Source organism: Drechmeria coniospora, chromosome 02, assembly GCF_001625195.1.
Source record: "Drechmeria coniospora strain ARSEF 6962 chromosome 02, whole genome shotgun sequence".
In the NCBI taxonomy this organism is placed as follows: domain Eukaryota; kingdom Fungi; phylum Ascomycota; class Sordariomycetes; order Hypocreales; family Ophiocordycipitaceae; genus Drechmeria; species Drechmeria coniospora.
This window is the reverse complement of record NC_054390.1, coordinates 5,265,777-5,287,293: the sequence shown is the minus strand read 5'-3', so window position 1 is coordinate 5,287,293 and position 21,517 is coordinate 5,265,777. Positions and strand designations below refer to the sequence as shown.

The 21,517-nt window shown below is 59.7% G+C and overlaps 7 protein-coding genes across 7 annotated transcripts; 3 read left to right on the top strand and 4 right to left on the bottom strand.

Moving 5' to 3' along the window:
- Window positions 1–109: 109 nt before the first annotated feature.
- Window positions 110–2,647, bottom strand: DCS_04534 (Zn-C6 fungal-type DNA-binding domain protein; the record flags this gene model as incomplete). Its single annotated transcript, XM_040801843.1, has 8 exons — window positions 110–426; window positions 492–811; window positions 869–1,184; window positions 1,235–1,711; window positions 1,764–1,845; window positions 1,913–2,260; window positions 2,293–2,409; window positions 2,585–2,647. The coding sequence occupies 8 exons, from the start codon at window positions 2,645–2,647 to the stop codon at window positions 110–112; spliced, it is 2,040 nt and encodes a 679-aa protein (XP_040656876.1).
- Window positions 2,648–5,861: 3,214 nt separating this feature from the next.
- DCS_04533 (putative S-adenosylmethionine-dependent methyltransferase) lies at window positions 5,862–7,013 on the top strand (the record flags this gene model as incomplete). The annotated part of the gene is made up of 1 exon (XM_040801842.1): window positions 5,862–7,013. The coding sequence occupies one exon, from the start codon at window positions 5,862–5,864 to the stop codon at window positions 7,011–7,013; it is 1,152 nt and encodes a 383-aa protein (XP_040656875.1).
- Window positions 7,014–7,784: 771 nt separating this feature from the next.
- On the bottom strand, window positions 7,785–8,162 carry DCS_04532 (putative thioredoxin-like protein; the record flags this gene model as incomplete). Its single annotated transcript, XM_040801841.1, has 1 exon — window positions 7,785–8,162. One exon carries the CDS (start codon window positions 8,160–8,162, stop codon window positions 7,785–7,787), a length of 378 nt encoding a protein of 125 aa, XP_040656874.1.
- A 1,282-nt stretch (window positions 8,163–9,444) lies between these two features.
- On the top strand, window positions 9,445–12,050 carry DCS_04531 (uncharacterized protein; the record flags this gene model as incomplete). Its single annotated transcript, XM_040801840.1, has 4 exons — window positions 9,445–9,559; window positions 9,647–10,723; window positions 10,807–10,990; window positions 11,066–12,050. 4 exons carry the CDS (start codon window positions 9,445–9,447, stop codon window positions 12,048–12,050), a joined length of 2,361 nt encoding a protein of 786 aa, XP_040656873.1.
- A 3,148-nt stretch (window positions 12,051–15,198) lies between these two features.
- Window positions 15,199–15,774, bottom strand: DCS_04530 (uncharacterized protein; the record flags this gene model as incomplete). The annotated part of the gene is made up of 1 exon (XM_040801839.1): window positions 15,199–15,774. One exon carries the CDS (start codon window positions 15,772–15,774, stop codon window positions 15,199–15,201), a length of 576 nt encoding a protein of 191 aa, XP_040656872.1.
- A 971-nt stretch (window positions 15,775–16,745) lies between these two features.
- DCS_04529 (uncharacterized protein) lies at window positions 16,746–17,501 on the top strand (the record flags this gene model as incomplete). The annotated part of the gene is made up of 3 exons (XM_040801838.1): window positions 16,746–17,023; window positions 17,092–17,359; window positions 17,436–17,501. 3 exons carry the CDS (start codon window positions 16,746–16,748, stop codon window positions 17,499–17,501), a joined length of 612 nt encoding a protein of 203 aa, XP_040656871.1.
- Window positions 17,502–18,069: 568 nt separating this feature from the next.
- On the bottom strand, window positions 18,070–20,211 carry DCS_04528 (uncharacterized protein; the record flags this gene model as incomplete). The annotated part of the gene is made up of 1 exon (XM_040801837.1): window positions 18,070–20,211. One exon carries the CDS (start codon window positions 20,209–20,211, stop codon window positions 18,070–18,072), a length of 2,142 nt encoding a protein of 713 aa, XP_040656870.1.
- Between the last annotated feature and the right edge of the window lie 1,306 nt (window positions 20,212–21,517).

Here is a 21,517-nt window from a genome sequence, read left to right as displayed (position 1 = left end):
CCCCACGCGTGGGCTTGTCGTCTGGGAGGCCGCCGTACGGCCGAGGAGGAGTCTCGACCCGGCGCGCTTGCATGGGCATCGGCGGAAGCATGACGGCGGTCCGGTGCCGCTAGACAAGATTTGCATCATGTTCCGAGCCGTGAATTGCTCCAACCCTCACGCTCAGAGGCTCCAGGGTTGACATGGCCTCGAAGATGCCGGCATGTATCGCCATCGACTCTGGGCCGAAACTATGGATTGTAGGCTGCAGTATGGGGTGAGCGGGAGATGGCATCTGGCCGTCGGCTGGGCCGTGATACATTGAACCGGGCGCTCCCATCTGCTCCGTCGACTGCTGCGGCTGCGCTTGGTCCGGCGGCCCCATGTCCAGGCATATCCCAACCGATACCAGCTCTTTGTTGATGAGAACCAAGGCGTTGTTGATGACTGGGCAACGTCGTCAGCACGCAAGCGACTCGGCGCGGACTCGGGGCGTCTCCTCGACCGAGTACCTGGAGACATGACCTTGACCTGATGCAGGACTTGGATGCAGTAGCCGAGCTTCATCCTCGCGTTGCTGCTCTCCGAGCTCGCCTGCACCTGCAGGAGAAAAATGGAGGCCGAGATGTAGACGCCGTAGGCGAGGGAGAGTATGCAGTAGTTGATGGTAAAGGTCCGGCAGAACAGGTCGAAGATGGTGATGATGGCCGTCGCCGAGCGCACGCACTCGACGAGGCACTCCTCAGCGGAATAGCTTCCGCCGAGCTCGCGCTTCACTCGTCTGGTGAGGATCGGCCGGTAGAGAAGGATCTTGAAGGTGTGGTACAGGCAGCTGCTTCATCCGTCAAAAAGGCATTCATCCGTCATGCTCGGCGAGGGGGTGGCTCACTTCAGCGTCACGATGTGCGACGGAGGGGCCAACGGCGGCAGGGAGCGAGGGTTTATCTTGAGGTGCGGCGGAAGCTGGGCCCACCACTCCTTCAAGGCCGGCTCTTGCGTCCGAAGACAGTCCATGACTTCGCCGTCGGTGTTTTGGGAGAGGGGGTCGTACATGTGGACGAGTATCTCGTTGAAGATGACCGACAGCCGACAGGCGCTCATGAAGCACGTTGCGGAATGGGCCTTGGTCGGAGGGTACTTCCAGCCAAGGCCGGACTGCTGCGGGCCGAAGGGAATCCATATTTCTTCCTCGGCCGAGTCATCGACTGCCATGGTCAGCACCGATTCGACAAGTGGCCCGAGGGCGGTTTCCTACACATGATCTGCGGAGGGGAGACGGTCGACTGGCGCACCGACGGAGGCCGACCGAGGTACAGGCTGATGAGCTTATCCCAAAAGTAGCAGCTCCAGAAGAGGCGCCGTCGAATCTCGAGGTCCTCGTCGGCGAGCGTGAGGGAGGTCGAGTACCGCTGCGCGTCGACGCATATGCCCAGGTGATCGATGAGGCGAAAGGCGATTCCGCTGTACGTCCACGCCTGCGTCGAGTTTCCGAGGCTGCTCTCCTGGGCGCTCAGGAGAAGCAAGGTCTGTATCGTCGGGATGCCGCAGACGCCCCGGCTGAGCTCGTCAAAGACCATGTTTCGGGCGTGCTTGCCGAAGATGGCGCCTGCGTCGTACGACTCGTCCAGCAGTCTCTTGATCGACTGATCACCCTGACCCCATCGGATGGAATGCGAGATGATGGCGTTGAGGAGCGTGTGCGAGTAGTACGGCCCGAGCGACTGCATGTCTCCTGCACCGCATCAGTCGACCGTGGCGAGCGACGGCCGGGTGGGCCTTCTCACTCGTAAACGCCGGTCTGTAGACGAAGGAGAACATGGGATTGATGTAGGTCCAGTGCACGTTGAGGAGGTATTGAAACGGTTCCTGTCCGTTCAGCAACATGCCTTGGCGAGCGAGGAGGATGCATCGTGGCACGGGTGAGGAAACGCACGGGGATGTTGGACAAGTTTTCCAACGCGCGTTGCTGCCAGGCGTTGTTGACCAAGCGCTCTCTCCTGTCGAAATCGCTATCGACGGGCGCGAGGCAATCGGGAGCGGTCGCGGACGCCTGCTCGCTGGGGAGACTGAAGAAGCTCGTGGTGCCGTGGTAGGTGATGGTGCCCCTGTCGTCGATCTTGAAGCCGCGGAAGCTCGGGACGAGGAGGCGTTCGTCGGCGGGCCGAGCGTGCGGTGGACCGTCAGGGACGGTGTTCAGGGGAGGGCTCGAGTGCGACGAGGTCGAGGCCGAGGTGAACTTGGCGAGTTCACTTTCGAGCTCGCTGATTCGCTTCTCGAGGCTCTGCGTGTACGACAAGGTCGGATTCCTGCCACCCATCGGTCAACGACCGCTTCGTCGGGGAACGGGAGGCCTGCTTGCAGCTTGTAGAGGCAATCGTCCTCTCTTGCGACGCAGCGGTTGCAGGCAGGCTGTTCGCCTCCGCATTTGACCTAGGGGCAAGGTGGAAAGTGAGCATGGCCGAGGGAGAACGGGGGGGGGGACAGAGAGGGGAGGGACGTGGTGGAAAGAAGCACAAAGGAGAAGGGCAGAGGAAAAAGGCCTTGAGAAAAGGGAAAAGGGAAAAGGAAAAGGACAACGGAGTAGGGGACAGGGGCGGTGACGTACTTTGCGCCGTCGGCACGGCTCGCACGAGAAGGCGCTCTTCTTTGTCGCTTTGGCCGACGACATGCTGGGCGGGATAGGCTATCGGGACCTTGTCGACATCAAGAACGAGTAGAGTGCAGCAAATGGACGTGGTGCTGAAGCGAGATGCCGAATGTACCAATACGAGAAGGAGCATGTCTTCTCGGCGAAGCCTGTGGGGGGTGGGAGGGCCCGCTGAGGTGTGGCTGTGACTTGCTGGTATACGAAGATGTATATGTACGAACTAGGTCTAGGATGACGACGGAGAGTCAGGCTGGCATGGCGGCCAACGACTGACTCTTGCTCGACCGGCATGCGAATTGCTTTGATATCAATGCTTGTGCCGCCATGGAAGAATCCGTGCTCAAGACCATGGCGGTACCTTGGTGGGCGATGCTCTCGAACGAGCCCCGAAGCCGGCAGCTTCGCGTGTTGCTGCACCGGCTCCACGGCTGGACGGTCAAAGGACGAACGAAGCCTTCACGCCATTCGTCTTGGCTCATCAAAGAATGATCACTTGATCATCTTATTCGTCTCGCCGCCCTTCCGGTGAGCGCCGTCGATGGCCTGGCTTTCTTCCACCCACGCCATGCCGCCACGGTAGGATCTCGAGCAGCATTGGGGGTGCACTGCCCATTAGTGTCGAACTGTGAACTCCATGTACAGCTCCATGTCATGATGGCCGGTCAAAGAGTGTGCATGCGTGATGCTTCTTGTTTGATATCTCCTATACTATCTCATCCACAGACATGTGCAGGCATTTGTGTTCATGTATCACATTGCACCGATGATCGATTGATGCACCGTGCAGGCCACTAATTGTTGCGGCGGCGCGCAAGCTACCAGTACCTGGTACCTGCAACTATAATGCCATTCATATTATTGCCATATTATTGCCGAGTGGCGAGCCTGAGCTAGTGGTGATACTGCTTACGGCTTAGCTCAAGCACTAGTCAACGGCTAGCGCCACGTTGACGACGACTCTGGGCAGCGTCGGTAATCGCCCGGCTGTCGGAAGACGAACAACACCATGCTCATGCCAGCTGGTGCCTATCTATCGTGCAAATGTACTGCCGTTTTTGACGTCATTTGAACAGTTTGCTAGAAATGAGTGCCTGGTTGCCGATGCGTGTGTTTATGGTGACGATGGTGACGTGTTGCGTCAAGGCGTGCCGGCAATAAACTGCTCGAGCTGTCGGCCATCCACGCGGGAACCTGGGTTCCCGGACCAACTCCAAGTTGTGGGAATTCGGTATTCTCGCCCGTGGTAATCTTCACTGCGTTTATTCGTTCTCGTACAGGCAATTTCAATTGATGATGACTGCATCGCCGCAGCAGAGCGACTGGTACGGCTCACGGGGTCAGGTGACGACTGGCAACGCCACATGGCGATGCGTAGGAACGAAGCCCATTGGCCCAAATACAAGGTATTTTCGGCAACAGCAAGTCACAATGCTATTGTGCGACTGCCATTTTTGGGGGTTTCGGTCAGAGTTTTCACCTTCCCGTAGCGCACAGGGTAGTTCCTTCCTTTGCATGAAACCTTGGACCTTGACAGATCAAGTCGGTGATGAGAGATGCACGACACTCTCGACGCAAGCCCGGCCCCCATCCACCTGCTGCTACTATCCATCTCTCCTTGACTCACCCCTCCTCTCCCTTTACGAGGCGAGTTCATCAAGGACCATTCATCCACTCTTGATCATGGCCAGCTTCACTCCGCCTGGACGCGAGCGTACTATTTCTGACCCGTACGACAGGAATCATGAACGAAGCTTCTCTCCGCCCAGGAGGCCGCGGGGACATGAATTTTCTCATCGACGCAACACATATCGCGAGCGAAGCATTTCCTCAGCCAGGGGGGCGCGGGGATATGACATTTCACATCGACGCAATGTGTACCGCGAGCGAAGTGTTTCGGCGCCCAGGCAGGTGCGGCGAGACCGCATATACGATCAACACGACATGGACGGCCGATGCCTCTCATTACTTGGACGCGGGTGGCAGCGGCGGAGATGGTACTCGGATGCATTCGGAATGGTTTTCCAACCAATACTCCCACCACGACGTCGGCTCAGTCCAACCAGCTACCGAGATGAAATCGAGATGGTGCACCAGTTGATTTTCCGTTCGCACGCACGGTCCGGCGGCCCTCGCCTATTCATACGAGTCGACAATCTAAGAATCGGCGACTTTTGGGGCATTCCAAGAGTCCGAAGGTGCTGGACCGTGAGTATGCAGGATCATTGTTGTCGGGAGAAAATCTAATGCAGCGTCCATCAGTGCCGGTCCCGAACGCACGTTCAGCGGAGCTGTCCCATTTTTGCCGCCAGGAGGACTGCATTTCAAGACAGAATGTTTGACGAGGATTCAAAGGCCTTTTCTCGCGCAAACGAAACCGCGTTTGCTCCTGCCTCGAGAGTTTCGTCAGGTCAAGCCCTCTAGACATCAATACGATCAACTTGACTTGCCCGCTCAACGAAAAAGACTGGCTGATCGGCTTGAGGTGGGAAAAGTAGGAAGAAAATGATGGCCCATGATGTCGGAGCTTGCTGTCAAGTTGGGGGAGGGATGAACTACGACACATGTCGGTGGGGTCGCATGGTGCGCAGGTTGCTGTTCCTCGGATGCCCAAAACGGAGGGCATGTCCGGCGGGGGGGGGGGGGGTCGGTCTCGGATGACCCGAGTTCTCGTCACCAATGACTAGGGACGATGGCGTTGAAAGCTTCTTCTTTTTCGTATGCTCTTCTCGCATGCCACGGAATGTTGACTTGACGGGACTGGATTCGAGCCTAGGAAGTCGGCGCTATCATCGCGTCCTGCACGTCGAGCCTTGACACTTGTGCACATGATGCATGTTCAACGTCGAACCACCAACTTGGCTGCCGAGAAGTGGCTCACAATGGGGAGAAATAAAAGAGAAAATTCGCTTCCCGCCCTTTTAGTGACCATGACTTGATGCACCGCCTTTTGGGCAACCGGTGTTGTCTACAACCTCCTCAAACGGCCGCTTGTTAGACTAGCAAAGCCTGACTCGTCGAACCCGCACGATAGCGTCAAAAATCAAGGGCCCCAAACGACGGCATATTAAGTGTAATCCCTACGTCCCCAGACCCACGTGGCGGGTCGCGAATAAATTTTCTGGGGTTGGCGGCGGAACATGGTCGTCCATCTACCGAGTACAGTCCAGAGTAGAAATAAATCGGTTGACGCCGCGACACCCTTCCCACGGCAAGGCCGTCTGGTGGCACACTCGAGATGGGACGGACAGTCTCCCTACTGATGAGCTTGCCGCCCTGCCGAACGGCGACGGGGTCGCAGATAGCCAGTGCCTTGCGAAGCCTTCACAGAGAGTTTTGCCCTCTACCGGCAGCCTCCGACTTTCACCTGCGGACGGCGCACGACGCTGTGGCGCAAACCGACTCCGGATACGTTACCGAGGACGAGATTGGCGGCCAAGACGGTGACCGGACGCTGCGCGACGACCCTGTGGAGCGGGATGCGGCCGTGCGCTGGTTGACCGGCTTCATAGGCAGAGCGGATGAGCTCGCCATCGACGAAGAACTTCGGGACCAGCTTGTCGAAGATGCATGCTTCATCCTCTCTCATCTGACCGGCACCAAGGGTGGACATGCGGATCGAGAGGAGGACCTCGGCATGACGCGCGAGTTCGTTTTTGACGTCTTCGGGGATGCCGGCATCAAGGTGACGGCCGAGCTTCTGGACACGCCGATGCAGACGACGCAGGACCATACCGACGTGGGGATGCAAACCTGGGGAGCGTCCGTTGCCATGTCGGAACTGCTCTGCCATGCACCCGGCCGCTTCGGCTTGGAGAAGGAGACGCTCGACTCGCCTAGACGGATCGTCGAGTTTGGAGCAGGCACCGGCTTGGTCACGCTGGTTCTGGCCCGCTTGCTGCCCTTGATGACGGACGCTTGGCCATCCCATCGGCTGGTGGCGACAGACTATCACCCGGCGGTGCTGCAGAATCTTGAGCGCAACATCGGATCGCATGCGGCCAAAGGGATGAATACGGCACCTTCGGAGGCATGCCACCTCGACTGGTCTGCGCCGACGCACAAACGGCCCCTCGACAAGGCGGCCGACTTCATCTTCGCCGCCGACGTGGCCTACGCTCCCGAGCATGCGCTGTGGTTGCGCGACTGCGCCGGCCGGATGCTGGCGCCGGATGGCATCTTCTGGCTCATGGTGTCGGTGCGGCCGAACGGCAAGTTTGAGCAGATCAGCGACTCGGTCGAGGCCTCGTTTGCAGACGATGGAGAGTCCATCGGGCGAGATGGCCGCATCCTGACGTTGATGTCGGTCGAAAAGGTAGACAAGCACAAAGCGGGACGAGGGGACGAGGTTGGATATAAACTGTACAAAATCGGATGGGCGCAAGCATAGAAATGACGGGCAACTAGACTTGGGACGGAGCATATCCATGGACGGCAAAGGCGTTGGCTATTATTTGATACTAGGAGATAGATATGAATGAGACGGTAAATCACGCAAGGCGTTTTGATCTGGAATGGGGGTAGCGGGGGAGGGATGCTGGTCTGGCAGTCAGGATGGACATTTTACAACACATTACAGGCTCTCGATGCCCTGTAGCCGCTGCTGGCATGGAACCAGTGTGCAGTCGACGTGGGAATGACTGCCGTCGCGCGCCAGGTTTGGGACCTCGGGCCCGTCGAGCCGTAGGGACCCAGTCACTGGCAGGGGTGGGTACGATGAACTTGGACGCCATCACGATTGTGCTCGCAAGTACGGAGTAGTAATGTTTTGCTATGTAAGACATTGCGACAAGTAAACCAAATGGCTGTACATTGATCCCGCCGGCTTGGTCGAGGGCTGCACCAGGAAGCATGTACGAAGTACGTGTAGGTGAATGTACCAGAGACGGGGGACAGCTCCTCCTCGTCGGTGGCACCAGCTTGGGCGACGCCCTCGTCGCCTGCGCTTGCCAGTGCCGCTCGCGGGCAGCGATTTGCCTGTAGCTGAGATGGTGGCATGCGCCGCCGCCGCCGCCGTCGTCGTCGTAGGGATATTCGATTGTCAACTTTTCACACTTTTCGACGCTCGCTCGCTCAGGAAAGCATGCTCGGGTTGTCCGAAAGTATAGATGGCAAGAGTCGTTCATGCATGCGTCGTGGGTACAATGCTAGACAGGTCGAATCACTGTGCCGATGCGGCCTCGTCGGCTTTCGCCTTGGCCAGCCCACCCAGCTTCTCGGCGGCGGCACCCAAGGCTTGGGGGTCGGCCCCTTGCAGCATGGCCTGCGAGTTGACGGCGACTTGCTTTCCGTTCTTGAAGAACATAAAGGTCGGCATCGCCGAGATTCGGTAGCGGACCGCCACGTCCTTGGCGTGGTCGACGTTGACCTTGACAAACTCGAGCTGTCCCTGCAGCGCATGCTTGCCGCTCAGCTGCTCGAAAACAGGGGCGATGGCCTTGCAGGGAGGACACCAGTCGGCGAAGAAATCAACGACGACGTATGTGTTGCTGGCAAAGACCTCGTCCAGCTCCGAGGTCGAGGTGAGTTGGCGAACCATTTTGAAGCCGAGCTTGGTGTCTATCTCTGTCTCGTGGGAATCGTTGCTGTATTTAGTCGAAGCGTTTTCTTCCTTTCTATCTCTGCTTGGTTTTGGCGTGGCCAAGAATATTTTGTTTTTCGCTTGGCGTGAAGAATAACAGACAGCTGCGTTATATACTTACAAATATATGTTGAACGGACTGGCGGTGTTGGCCTGCTTGCTAATGACCTGGACGAAGCAACTGGAAAGTTTGCGAATCGAGCCATTGCCCCGCATTGGTAAGCCAGAGCAGAGGTGGTGTGCACGTGATGCAAGATGGGGCGTTTAAGTACATGGGCAGGACCACGACGAGTCCTGTGTTACAGCACTACTCCGTACTTCGTAATCAGTTGTACAGCGTACGGAGTACAGTACCGTACTAGGTACATGTAAAGTACGTCCAAGTATCCCTAGGCTAACAAGCAACTATTAATAACACAGCACGCCTACGCTTACAGTTGCCGTACGCCTATGCTTACAGTTACAGGTCTGGGACGCGAGCTTACGGATCGCGCATCAATATTCGCCGTACAGTACACATCCACACATCCACACGCATCTACATGTACGGCGCCGTGAAAATGCCGCCGACAAGCCGAGTCTGGCATGGCAACCGGGCAAATGCGTGAACACGGCGGCAGTTGGTATGCGAAGCCTTTTTGCCTTTTTCCTCCCTTCTTTCATCCTTGTTTCCACCTTGTCTTTTTTTCAATCACCGCAACGTCTGGTGACAATGTCTCGAGTCGTGAGCCTCGCACGATCGATGAGGCCAGTCACAACCTCCCGCCTGTGCTTGGTTGGATTCCAGCCATGGCGGGCAAGTTCCTCGGGAGCGTAGGTGTGGCCCTTCTGTGAGCACTCCCTGTCCTTTTGAGCGTGCGAGGTGCAGTGCACGTCCAGCAGTCTTGCCGCCTTGACACTGTTGTCGAGAGGTGATGGATGTACTGTAGGTGCAACCCACACCACCATCTGGTGCAGCGCAACAACAGTTTACCGTATGCCGGGGCAAGCCGTCCAATGCCGGTTGCCGGTGTGATGCACCATACAAGCATCAAAAGCTTACTTGCACGGAGTACTTGCAAGTAATATAAACATGCACGTTTCTACGTGCGATGGATCCTCTGCGCACAATGCCATCCGGTAGAGAATACTAGGATGGCATGCCATCAACCCACCATGCCCATCTCACCAACAGCCAGGCTCACGAGCAGCCAGTTAGCGAGCTAGGACTAACGTACTCCGTACCCAACAAGGCGCCCCCATGTTCCAAGCGTCGCGCGATTTGGTCAGGCATGGATCCGGTTGCGGGTACCTGCCCTGCAGCACCGCCAGCCGCGAGGAACGTTTTCTCAAGCAACAGACAATTATTCTCCCTCGTAGAAAACAAAAAAAAAAGGGTTAGCCAGGTCGGCGGAGGAGAGGTCGTGTCGATTTTTCCCTCTACAGTACTCGTTTGACAACAGCCACCTTGGATCGGGGTGCCGCCGCCGACATCATCATGGTGTCCTGGCATGTGCCGCTGTCAGGGGTCCTTCTAGCGCTCTGGCACGCAGCAGGTGCGGCTCGCGGCCACAGCGACGCCGACGCCGGCACAGGTGGCAGCTTCACCGCCTGTCGTGACGCCTGTCAAAATTGCCTGCAATCGGTGCGGTTCGACGACGCGGATCCGACAAGCTCCCCGTCGGAGCAGTCGTGCCGCAGCCTCCTGGCTCTCTCCTCCCTCTACCTCTGCTGGAGCGTCCACTGCGGCGGGCACGAGGGCGCCAGCGAGGCCGTGGAAGCGTGGAACGCAACATGCGTTGAGACGTACTCGACGTCGCTGCCGGCGTTGGACGACGTGCTGGCCAACTACACGGACGACGACGTGGCCCGCCTTCGCCAGCTGTCGAGAAACGACTCCCTCGTCGCTGGTCCGCCCTTGTCCGAGGCCGTCATCCCTTCGTCGTCGCATTTCCGCGTCTGGCACGAGACGCTCCTCGCCGTCGAATACGTCGCTGGCTACCACGGCCTGTACGGCATCGCCATGCCGGCCTTTTGGGTTTGCGTCGTCGCCGTCGGCGTCGTGCACCGTCTCCTCAGCGCTCCGTCACGCTCCGACGGCGGTTGGGGGGGCGGCGTCGTCCTGCGGTCCGCCAACGCCTGGTTCTCGCGGACGCTGGCCATCCCCAACACCTTTGGGCACAGGAGGAACGTTTGGGGCGATTGGGGGACCATGCCGCCACGGCTTCAGAGCCTCACCCTGCTCCTCTTCCTGATCCTCAACGTGGCCTTGAGCATGCACGGATACCGCATCATCGAGGAAAACTACTACTTTCCGACGAGGACCAGGCAGGTGCTGCGTTACTTGTCGGACCGGACGGGCATCCTCGCCTTCTTCAACTTCCCCGTCATCTGGCTCTTTGGCATGAGAAACGACGTTTGCTTGTGGCTCACGGGCTGGGACTTTGGCACCTACAACGCCTTCCACCGCTGGGTGGCTCGCATCGCGACGGCGCAGGCTGTCGTCCATTCCGTCTGCTACACCATCCTGATCTCGATAGGTACGTCGGGGGCGCGGCCGAGCCTTTGTTGATCCGGCCGGACCCGTGCTCTCTGAGGGATGCATCGGCTGACGTGGACGCAGAGGGCGGTTGGTCCTATTACCTCTCCTACTACGCGCTGGGCTGGTGGAACTATGGCGTCATCGCCACCGTGGCCATGTCCCTGCTGCTGCCGCTGTCGTGGTGCTGGTTTCGACGGCACCACTACGAGACCTTCTTGGTGGTGCACATGGCCCTCGGCCTCGTCCTCCTGCTCACCATGCTCGGGTACGTGTCCGCGCCGCCGGTGCCTCGCGGCCGGCGGATGCATTGCGGCACCGATGTACGCTGACGAGCCGACAGCCACGTGTCCATCTTTGGCGGCCGATACGATGCCTTGTTCTACGTGCCGGCGTGCGTGTGGCTCCTCGACAGGGTCCTGCGCGCCTTTCGCGTCCTTTTCTTCCGCCGCGCATGGTCGGTCGACGGGCTCGCCAGCTACGACGCCTCGGCCAACATGGTCCGTCTCACCGTCCCCATGGACGAGGCGGCGTACGAGGTCAAGGCGGGCACGTTCTTTTACCTCATGCTGCTCGACTCCTCTCGTCCCTGGCAGTCGCACCCCTTCACCGTCGCCTCCGTTTCGGGCCGGCCGTCTCGCACGTCGCTCGGCGAGCAGGTGCCGCTGCTTGACCTCGAAGAGGTTGACGCCACGGACGCCGCCTCGGACGTGGACGGCGGAGAGGCAACGAGGCCGCACATGACCTTCCTCATCCGACCGTACGACGGCCTCACGAAGCAGCTCCGGCACTTGGCGGCGGCGACGGAATGGTCCGCTCCGGTGCCGCTGCGCGTCCTGCTCGACGGCCCGTACGGGCGGACGCAAAAGCTCGAAGGCTACGACCTCGTCGTCTTCCTCGTCGGCGGAAGCGGTGTCGTCACGGCCCTGTCCTACCTGCCGACGCTGACGCAGGCCGACGGCGGACGACAGGTCCAGGTGCACCTCGTCGTTCGCGAGCCGGCGCTGGCCAAAGACGTCATCCGGAGAGACATGGGCGACGCTCTCGGCTGCGGAGGGCTCACGGTCGACGTCTACATCTCGTCGCGAGCCGGTGTCGCGGCGGGCGGGACGCTGGCCGGCGTGCCCTCCAACGTTCGCCAGCACCTCGGGCGGCCGAATGCCGACGAAGTGGTGAGGCGGGCGACGGCAAGCGTCGGCCGAGGCAGCCTGGCCGTCGTCGCCTCCGGACCGCAGAGGCTCCAGGACGAGGCACGAAGAGCGGTGGTGGAGGCGCTGGCTCGGAGCGCAAGCCGAATCTCGTACTTTGAAGAAAGCTTTGCCTGGTGACGGAGGCTCGACTCAGCTCGACTCAGCGGACGAGCGGCCAAACGAATGTCATGTACCGTGTCGGGAAAAGAAAATGCACCGGACCGACGACGCACTGCCCATGGCGGCAGGGCAGCCGCTCGACGATCCATGTTGGGTTCCGACCTACGATGCATCTGATAAACAGCTCGGCTCCACGAGCTCCCGCATCGCCGTCTCCACAGGCGTTGAGGCCGACAGGGGTTCTGACCGGGAGCGGCCCAACCTGCAAGGCGGGGTCACGTGGTGGGGCGACGGGGGAGGGTCCTGCCGCGGCCTTGGCGGGTCGGCCAGCTCTCTCGGGCGTCCGTTGGGGCCTCGGCTCGGGCTCGGCGCGGCCGATGGGCGTCACGGTGCCAGCAGGCCGACGTGGACCTCCATGCACTTGCATGCGCATGCAACATGCGTACGTGCCTGCATGGTTGGTGTACGCGAGGCAGCAAGTTCTCTCTTCTCTCCTCCTCCAGGTCGTCGCGGATTCCGGTGGAGCAGGATGATTTCCTCGTGTCCCGGATTCCAGGATATTGGTGCTTCCCTGTTCGGGGTACAGTTAATTACCGTCGCTCTGCCTCATCGTGAATGGCTGCGACAGTTCGAGACAGAACCGGCGTGGCGGAGGACGAATCGAGTCCGCCGAGACACGGCAAGAGGACGAGGTGAACCAACGCGTGCCGTGACAAGACGCGTGGACCGGAGAATACAAACGACGGACTTGATCCTGCATTGGTGGCCGTCTCACCCGGAGCGACCGTCTGACGGGCGGAAATGTATAGGACAGCTGCATCAATAGTCTCCTAGAGAGTCGTCCATCACGTACAGGAGAGCATGCGGCCAGTACGGCGCATCGCCAGGAGGTGCACACGGTGGCAGGTGGACGGGGAGCTGGCCGGGCGCCAGGTACCTTTTCAGCAGGTAGGTACATGTTCAGTGGGTAGAGGCACACTCGGTGCTGTACAAAGGTAGGTGCCTGTACTCCGTACTCCGTGCAGCATGTAAGTACTAAGGTACATGTTCGATATCAAGCAGGTACATGCTCGGCAGGTAGCCACCTATTCAGAGGTGGGCACATGTTCGGCAGGTAGGTACATGCTTGGCAGGTTGATGTTTGGCAGGTTGGTACATGTTCGGCAGGGAGATACATGTTCGGTAGGTTATACATGGCAGGGACAGGGTCGGTGCCGGAGCGACGGCGCCCGCCCGAGGCCGAGGCCCCTGCCGCTTCGATTCGGTTCGAGTGGCCTCCAATGAGTGGCACAAGTGTACCAAGTAGGTATCACAAGGATGTTGAAGAGTACGCGTACATGAGGTAGCGTAGATGAGCTCGCGGCGGCCGTCGTTGCCAGGAAAGCAAGTAATAGGTGTACTCCGTACGGAGTACGCGGTGAGTGTTTCAGCGCGTTCGACACCAAGCATGTTGGTATAGGTGACCGGGCCGGGCAGGGATACGCGCAGGTGACGACGTGGACGCTCATTTCCTCCCATCCTTACGCGGCACTCCGCACCTACAGCTACACCTACATGTATGGAGGGAGTCCATGGACACGCATCCCGCAGCAGATGGGGCATCTGCAAATACCGAGGTATCCATCCTCCTGCAGGGGGCATGGACACGCCGTTGCGGCCCCGGAGCTCCCAGCCGCCGGTGAGGCATTCTCACAGGCACGTACATGTGCACATGCATGCGGATGCAGATGTCGGCCATCGAGCAGGTGTGCCAAGAGCAGAGGAAGAGATCGACGATACGAGGCGGAGAGGCGGTCCAGCCCAACGAACGGCGACAGGGAAAAAACAAAAATGGGAGAATAAAAATAGCCATGGCACGTCGAGCGTCGGGCATGGGAGCGCGTACACAAGCATACAGTACAGCTAGTCGCACGGCATGTGCATGTAGGGGGCTGGTGTTGGCGTTGGGAGTTGCTTGCATCTGTACGGAGTACTCCGTGCCCTTATGCGAGTACCAAGCACATGCATGCAAGCCCAGCATGTCCATGTAGGTATGTGGGCGCATCGACGAGCGGATCGATGTGTTGTGCAAGAATAGTCGGACATGCACAAATAGGCACAAAACGCCAACGCTCGCTAAGAACCAGGCCATGGCCCGCCACGACTGGACAAACACACACCACCATGGCACCATCAGCAGCACATCCCTGCTCAGCCACGGCCGGGCCCCTCGCTCGGCAAATGCGCCATGCGTTTTCGAAAGAAAAAGGAAAGCGCACGGCGGCGCGCTGGGCACGAGTGCCCCGTCTGCCCATGTACTCGTACCTCTGCTCGGCTGCCCCTGTACTTGCCGCTAGGTAGAAGTACACGGAGGTACGGGCAAGACATGCTACCATACCGTGTGCATGTACATGGAGCGTAGGTGCAGAAGCCGTGTCCTGGGTGAATAGTACATGCATGGAGCGTGGTTGGGCAACAACGTCGGGGGCGGCAGGCGCAAAGAGCTCAATGCCAAGGCCAAGGAAGCCAAGAGAAGCACAACGGGCAAGTACGTCGCACAAACGCCTGCTCCGTACGGAGTGATTCTGTGTCCCAACAGCAGGCATGTAGAAGTACTTGTATTCCGTACCCGAACCGGTGCAGCAGGTATTGATACGCATGAATGCATGCGTAACACGTGTATACCTAGGTGCAAGTTACATGTATGTGCATCGTGCATGTTTGTGCAGGTACAGGTACGTGAACCGACGACGACGGACGACGAGGCAACCGACAAACCTCGGCAGGGACGAGAGAGGTTGAAGGCGCCGAGCCGATGCGGCGACGAAGGAGCGGCCCTGGCCTTTGCAAACATGACGGTGACGACTTCCCCCATGCGCGGCGCCGTTGCTCCTACCGTTGTATCGTCACATCAGCCGCACCGGCTAGCAAAATCCAGACTCGCGCCACGTCGTCGTCGAGCCAGCAACGGAACGGAAGCAAGAGGCAGACGCAGACATCTATTCCGGCCGCCCCCACGCGTCTCGAGCTGCTCTCCCGGCCACCGACGATTCTGTCTTCTTTTTTCCTCGGGCTCGTCTTTACCTTGGTGGTTCGCCTGCGCTCCCCAGCCTTGATGCTATTTCTGGCACGCCGCCCGCACGCCGCCGGCCCCCCCCGCGCCTCCCCGGACGTGGCGTCGTGCAGGTTATGCCAGGTACTCGTACGCGATCGTACAGGGTCGCGCACCCGCTGCGAGGGCAGCCTTCGGTACACACGTGTATAGCCTCAGGTCGATACGAGGTGCGGCTGTCCACGGTGGCGCTCGCTGACAGCCCTCAGCCCTACGAAGACTGCCGGGGTGGCGAGCCGTCGCCATAGGCTCGTTAGGCGCTTCTGGTGTCAATGTCGGGGTTGAGGCCGGCGTCGGCGTCGCTGTCGGCCCTGCTGCTGGCGTCGCTCTCGCTGCCGGTCCTGCCGTCGGCGTTGGCTGTCTCGCCGGGTGGTGATGGATGGGTGGTGGGCCATGGGTGATTGGTCGTCCCATCGATCTTCCGGCTGCCACACCTTGGCGAGGTCGGATGGGGAAACGAAGCTGCTGTTGGATGGACGACGAAAAGATACGAAGAAAGCTCGTACAAACTGAGCCAGCAGCACGGGCAAGGAGGACGACCATGACAACGACCACGACAACGACCACGACGACAACGACGACAACGACGGCATCGACACCTTCTTCTTCGAAACAGGACGAGCCCATGGGTCGCCACACCAAGCGTTGCATCGTGCAAGCAAGCCATGTGCGACGCCCCAGAGGGAGCTGCGCAACCCCAGAGCCAGCTGCGTAACCCCAGAGCCAGCTGCCTATTCCGTCCTGGTTGCTGGTCCCCGGCGATCTGACGACGGCCAGTCAGACCAGATGAGATGCATGGGTCGAGGAATATTCATCTTGGCCTGAATTTCACGCCATGCACCGTCCATGCGGCAACTTGATCGCACATGCACCATGGCAGAACAGAGTAGATTGCGTCGCTCTGCGTCGCTGCACCCATCCATCGACTCGTTTCGAGGCCGAGGGGGGAGGGGAGCACATGCGACATCCGCCCGTCGTATTCATCCGTCGGCCGTGGCCACCACGACACCGTCCTGGCCGTCGAGCATGGGAGGATCGTGCTTGATAATTCGTCGGCCTCGCTAGCATATTGTGTCAAAAAAGAAGCATAAATGGCTTGCATATACGAATGGACCTGCGCCTCGGGAGCCTTCACCCTCCATCATCTCGACCTCTTCCTCGCCATCCTCCTCCAAGCTCGTCACTCGTCCGCCAGCTTCACCGTGCCGGCCCATGCAAGGCACGGCAGTCGCGCACCCTACGAGCCTGTCGTCGCCTCGTAACGAGCAGAGATGGCGTTCCCGTCCGTTGCCCCCATGACGAACCCTGGTCGATGCCCGGCAGCTGGGCTCATGCAGGCTGACCTGCCGGATGACACCTCATTCGGAGAGTCCAGACCGCTGTCAGCCTCGAATCCATCCTGCCGGACCCTGCAGGCAGTCTCATTCTCCGCCTCATTCTCCGTCCCATTCTCCGTCCAGCCTCTGTCGAGTCCAAGTCCTGTGCAGGCTGGGAAAAGTGTATAAAAAGCCCTCGCTTGTCTCCCTCTCCGCTCCCATTCATCGCCTACCTCTCTATCCTCGCCAGAGACCATCCACTCGCACGCAATCACCTGAGCTCACAAAGCCCAAGCCCTTTTCAACATGCGTTTCCTCACCATCCTCGCTCCCTTGCTCGGCCTCGCCGCCGCCGCACCCAACACGGCCGCCGTCGCGCCCAAGAAGGTCCGCGTCAGGGGCGTGAGCCTCCTCGGCAGCGGATGCCCCGCCGGCACCGCCAACGTCCAGGTCGATGCCACCGGCTCCCTCTTCGAGGCCACCTTCTCCGCCTACGAGGTCCAGACCGGCCCCGGCACCCGAGCCAGCGACTGGCGCAAGAACTGCAAGCTCACCCTCAACATGGAGTTTGACGCCGGTTACCAGTACGTCGCCCGCCTCCGTGACGGGGCAAAGGCTGCAACGGTACCCCAAGCTGACCCGACGGCACCAGGTTCACCATCCTCGACACCGACATGATCGGCTTCGCCGAGATCCCCAAGGGCGCCCGTGGCCAGTGCACCAACACCTTCTCCTTCACCGGCAGCGCCGCCCGCCATGTCGACTACGCCATCAGCCTGCCCGGCAAGTATAGCGGAAACTTCAACCTCCAGTCGCGTCCCGGCATCGAGTCCTGGTCCGACTGCGGCGGCAGCACCGCCATCCTCAACATGAACACCGCCTGCAACATCAGCCCGACCCACCTGCCCGCCCTCATCGCTGTACGTTCTGCTCTCCCCCCTGGCCGGATCGTGCATCGCATCCGTACCGTGCCGCTAACTGCCTCGCCACCGACAGGTCGACCACATCAGCGGCAAGCTGACGGTCAAGTTCGCCGTCAAGTGGAGGTACTGCCGCAAGTAGAGCACCGCCCGTGCTCCTGCCTCTGCCGATGCCGATGCCGGTGCCATGCTGTACTAGACACTTCGCCTCATGGCCCTGGCGGCATGGGTCGACGATCAAGGAAGAAGGCACCTGACGTCCGCTTGCTTCAGCCGTTCCCTGTCTGTAGCTTCAGTTGCGCCCGCGTTTCGTCCCTCCTTCATGTCACCTTTGCGTTCATTCTTCAACCTACTGCCCTCCTTAGGCTTTACATCCATCAAGATCTTGATTGTGCATCTCGTCGCTGCTTCGGCAACACTCTTGCGTCCGCTCTACCGTGAGTTTGTTGGTCCTGGGATTCTCTCAGTGGCATCCAAGTGCAATGCTTCCAGCGCCGGCCTCCCTCGTGATGTCTTTGAATACCGCAGGTAACTTGGACCGGAGACGAAATGTAAAGCGGCCGGGACGGTGTACTTGTAGACACCTTTGCAATACGAACAGCTGGGTCTGGGGCCGTCGCAACGACGAATGAATGAATGGATGCCAAGAAAGAATTTAAAAAGTAAACGACCAATATCGATAAAAAGGGGTCAAGTGCCATGGCCATGCTTCAGCAATCGGGAACGCTGACGGGGATGTTGAGAAACGGCACCGAGGTCGCCAGTCCGCTGAGGCTCGTCTCCTTAAACTCGTTGCGCATCCCCTTGGCCGTCACGCGCATGGCGCGGATCGCGTCGTCGAGCCGAATCTTCTGCGTCCCCGTCACGCTGCTGAGGGCGAGGTTGGCGCTCGAGATGGCCTTGATGGCGCCGAGCGCGTTCCGTTCGATGCAGGGCGCCTGCACGAGCCCCCCTACCGGGTCGCAGGTGAGGCCGAGGTTGTGCTCGATACCAATCTCGGCTGCCTGCTCAATCGTCTCCGGGCTGGCACCCATGCAGGCGGCAAAGGCGCCGGCCGCCATCGAGCAGGCGACGCCGACCTCGGCCATGCATCCGCCCTCGGCCGCCGAGATGGTCGCGCCGCGCTTGTACAGCATGCCGATGGCCGCCGCCGTCAGCAGAAAGGTGGGTATGTCGCGCTCAGGGTCGTCGCTGAGGAACTCGATCGTGTACTTGAGCACGGCGGGGATGATGCCGGCCGCGCCGTTGGTCGGCGCCGTGACGATGCGCCCACCCGCCGCGTTCGTCTCGTTGACGGCCATGGCGTAGACGGTGAGGTAGTCCATGGCCGGAAACGTCGTCCGACGCGTCGGCGAGGGTGCGATTGGATGGTCGAGCGCGCCGTGCACGCGCGCGTGCTGCCGCCTGCTGATGGCGCCCGGCGCGCCCTGCATCCGAGCCAGCGTCGTCGTCGACGAAGATTGCGGCAGAGAGCCCCCTTCGGCTTTCGTCTTGGGAAAGAACGGCGACGACGCGGGGGTCGCATCTCGGGTGCGCGAGGCGTAGAGTCCGCGCGTGAGTCGCTTATACAACGCCGGCGCTCGTCGGTGCAGCTTGAGCGAGCCTGGGAGGATGGAGTCTTCGGGTGCCTGGACGCTTTCGAGAATGCTGTCGTCCATGACCTGCCATATGCGCCCAAGCTTCTGGTAAATCTCCTCGTCCGTGTAGCCGTGGCTCTTCTCGTTCTCGTACACCAGCTGGGCTATCGTGAGGTTGTGCTTGTTGCACAGCGACAGGAGGCTGCTGGCGTTGTGAAACGGGTACCGGGGTTTCTGGCTCGGGGCCGAGTCGGACGCCGCCTCGGCATCGACCGCCGCGTCGTCTCCGCCCTCCGTCGCCGACACGTCGCCCGAATCGGCGCCGGAACCGAGAGCGGCGGCGGCAGGGGGTGGAGGAGCGGGCGTGGCGGAAGCGTCGTCGAGGAGCTTCACTTCGGCACCGGTCTTGCGACCGCCGGCGGCGTCGGACCGGCGGATTTCCTTGTAGTACATGTTTTCGGCCAAGTCGGCCGGGTGGGCGGCCGCGGCGTCGTCCTTGATCGTCACCGAGCTCGATTCTTGAACGTCCGGGTTGATGGAGAGGGCGCCGTTGACGACGAAGCCGCCGCCGACGCTGAAGAGGTCGTTGGTGGCGAGGACGTAGCCGTCGGCGTCGAAGACGGTGAATCGCATGCCGTTGCTGTGGAGGGGCAGCTTCCGACCCCATTCCCAAATGAAGTCGCGGCCATAATCAAAGTCGATTTCCCTTCCCGCGCCTCGGGCAAGCGCGCGGCCGAGGAACAGCTTCTTGGTGTTTTTGATTTCGGCGAATCGCTCCGGCACGTGCGTGGTGTCGACGGTGCCGACATCGGCGCTCTCGAGCCCCAGCAACAGGGCCGAGGGCGTCATGTGGCCCTCGCCGGTGAGGGCCAGGCTGCCGTATATCGAGACGCGAAGGCGGTGAACCCTGCGCAGGAGGTCGGCCTCGACGAGGTCGGCGATGAAGATGTTTCCTGCCCGCATCGGCCCAACGGTGTGGGAGGACGACGGGCCGATGCCGACAGAGAAGAGGTCAAAGGTGGAAATGACGGCGTGCTCGTGGTCGGCCTCGCTGTAGGTGCCCGTCTCTTCCTCGCCGGCATCCCATCTCGACGTCGTCGTGCTCAATCGCAGCCGTCGAATTGAAGTCGGTCGCCATGGCGCAAGCTGCCGACGGGCTTGGCCTGGCTTCGCCGTGGTGGCGAAGGTGTGAAGCTGGCATCGAGCTGCCAACGCGGGGCTCGACGAGCGACATGGCAAGATGGTGCCTCCTCTCGGCAGAAGGAGCTTTCTCATGACGGCGTAATTGGATACCGGGGATCGACGAGACCCCAACAACCGGTAGGAGGGAAAGAAAGAAAAGGCAAGGAAGGGAAAGAAGTGAGCGACGGGAGGAGGATGAGAAATGACGGCGGCATGAGTGGACGGTTCTTGTTGGGTGGACGGACCCCTGGAGGTTGGACTATCAGCAATAATAATTAGCACCAACGGCAGGCGGTAACAGAGTTTACCATCGGTGCGGAGAATTGTACCTCGGGGTCAAGCTCGGCCAATCAGTCTCGACAATTAGGGTGTCGTGTTGGCAAACTCAATTCGCCCATCGGTCCAATATTGGACGGCAAATATAATAGCTCAGGTGCCGATCTTGGTGTCGATGTCGACCTGACGAGCTTATGATCCTGAATGAACAATAATTTACGAGTAAGCAGTGGAGTCTCGTATTCCAGCTCCCCTGAAGGAACCCCGCAGAGGTTCGCTGCGATGAAGAAGTCAGTGGGACAGCCCCCGAATCTACTCCGTAGAGACTCTGTCGCGCCGACGCGTCAACAGGCCTGTAACAGGGTTAAAGTCCGGGTAGTTAGTTACGTAGCGGTGTCCACATCTGCGCCTATTTAAGCAGGCCCAGAGGACACCTTGTGGTTGGCAACAACATCATCAAGAAGAACACCGATAGATTGATTCTAACTCATCTCACGATCCTTGATTCGTTGTAGCCCTAGTCAGGGCAGCCCCCTTTTTCCATCTGTTGCATCAGACTCCGCAGTTGGCTCATCTTACTTAATACAACTACATGTACTCCATACTCCGTTCTGTACTTACTGTACTGTACAGCGAAATGTCTACTAGTACTGTACATGTACAGTAGCAGTTTGTACTGCAGAGGGGAGTTCGTAGAGTACCTTAGTACCCAGCACCTACTACGGAGAAGCTGTGGATATCTTAGTAGGTTAGGTACTAATAGTATGTACACCTACTGAGCGCTGCAAGGACTTGATAAGGTGCTGTTACGGAGTACTACAAGTACAAGTAGCAGGTAGAGTACGGGGTAGGTGTACACCAACTACCTGCAAGTTCTTGGGAGATGCAAAACAAGTACAGAAAAGAATCAAAGTGCAAGCATAGGCACGAATGTGCCATCAAAAAGGCACCATAGTCAGGACGAAAGGTGAGGCTACATGTAGATTTTGAGTTGAGTGTCGTGACAAAGGCAAAGACTCGGGGCGGAGATGAAGCTGTTGGGGAAACTAGGGGTTTGGTGCGGGGTGTGGCGCTCAGTGGCAGCCGATATCGGGCCCCCGGCCTCACTCTAACCAAGATGATG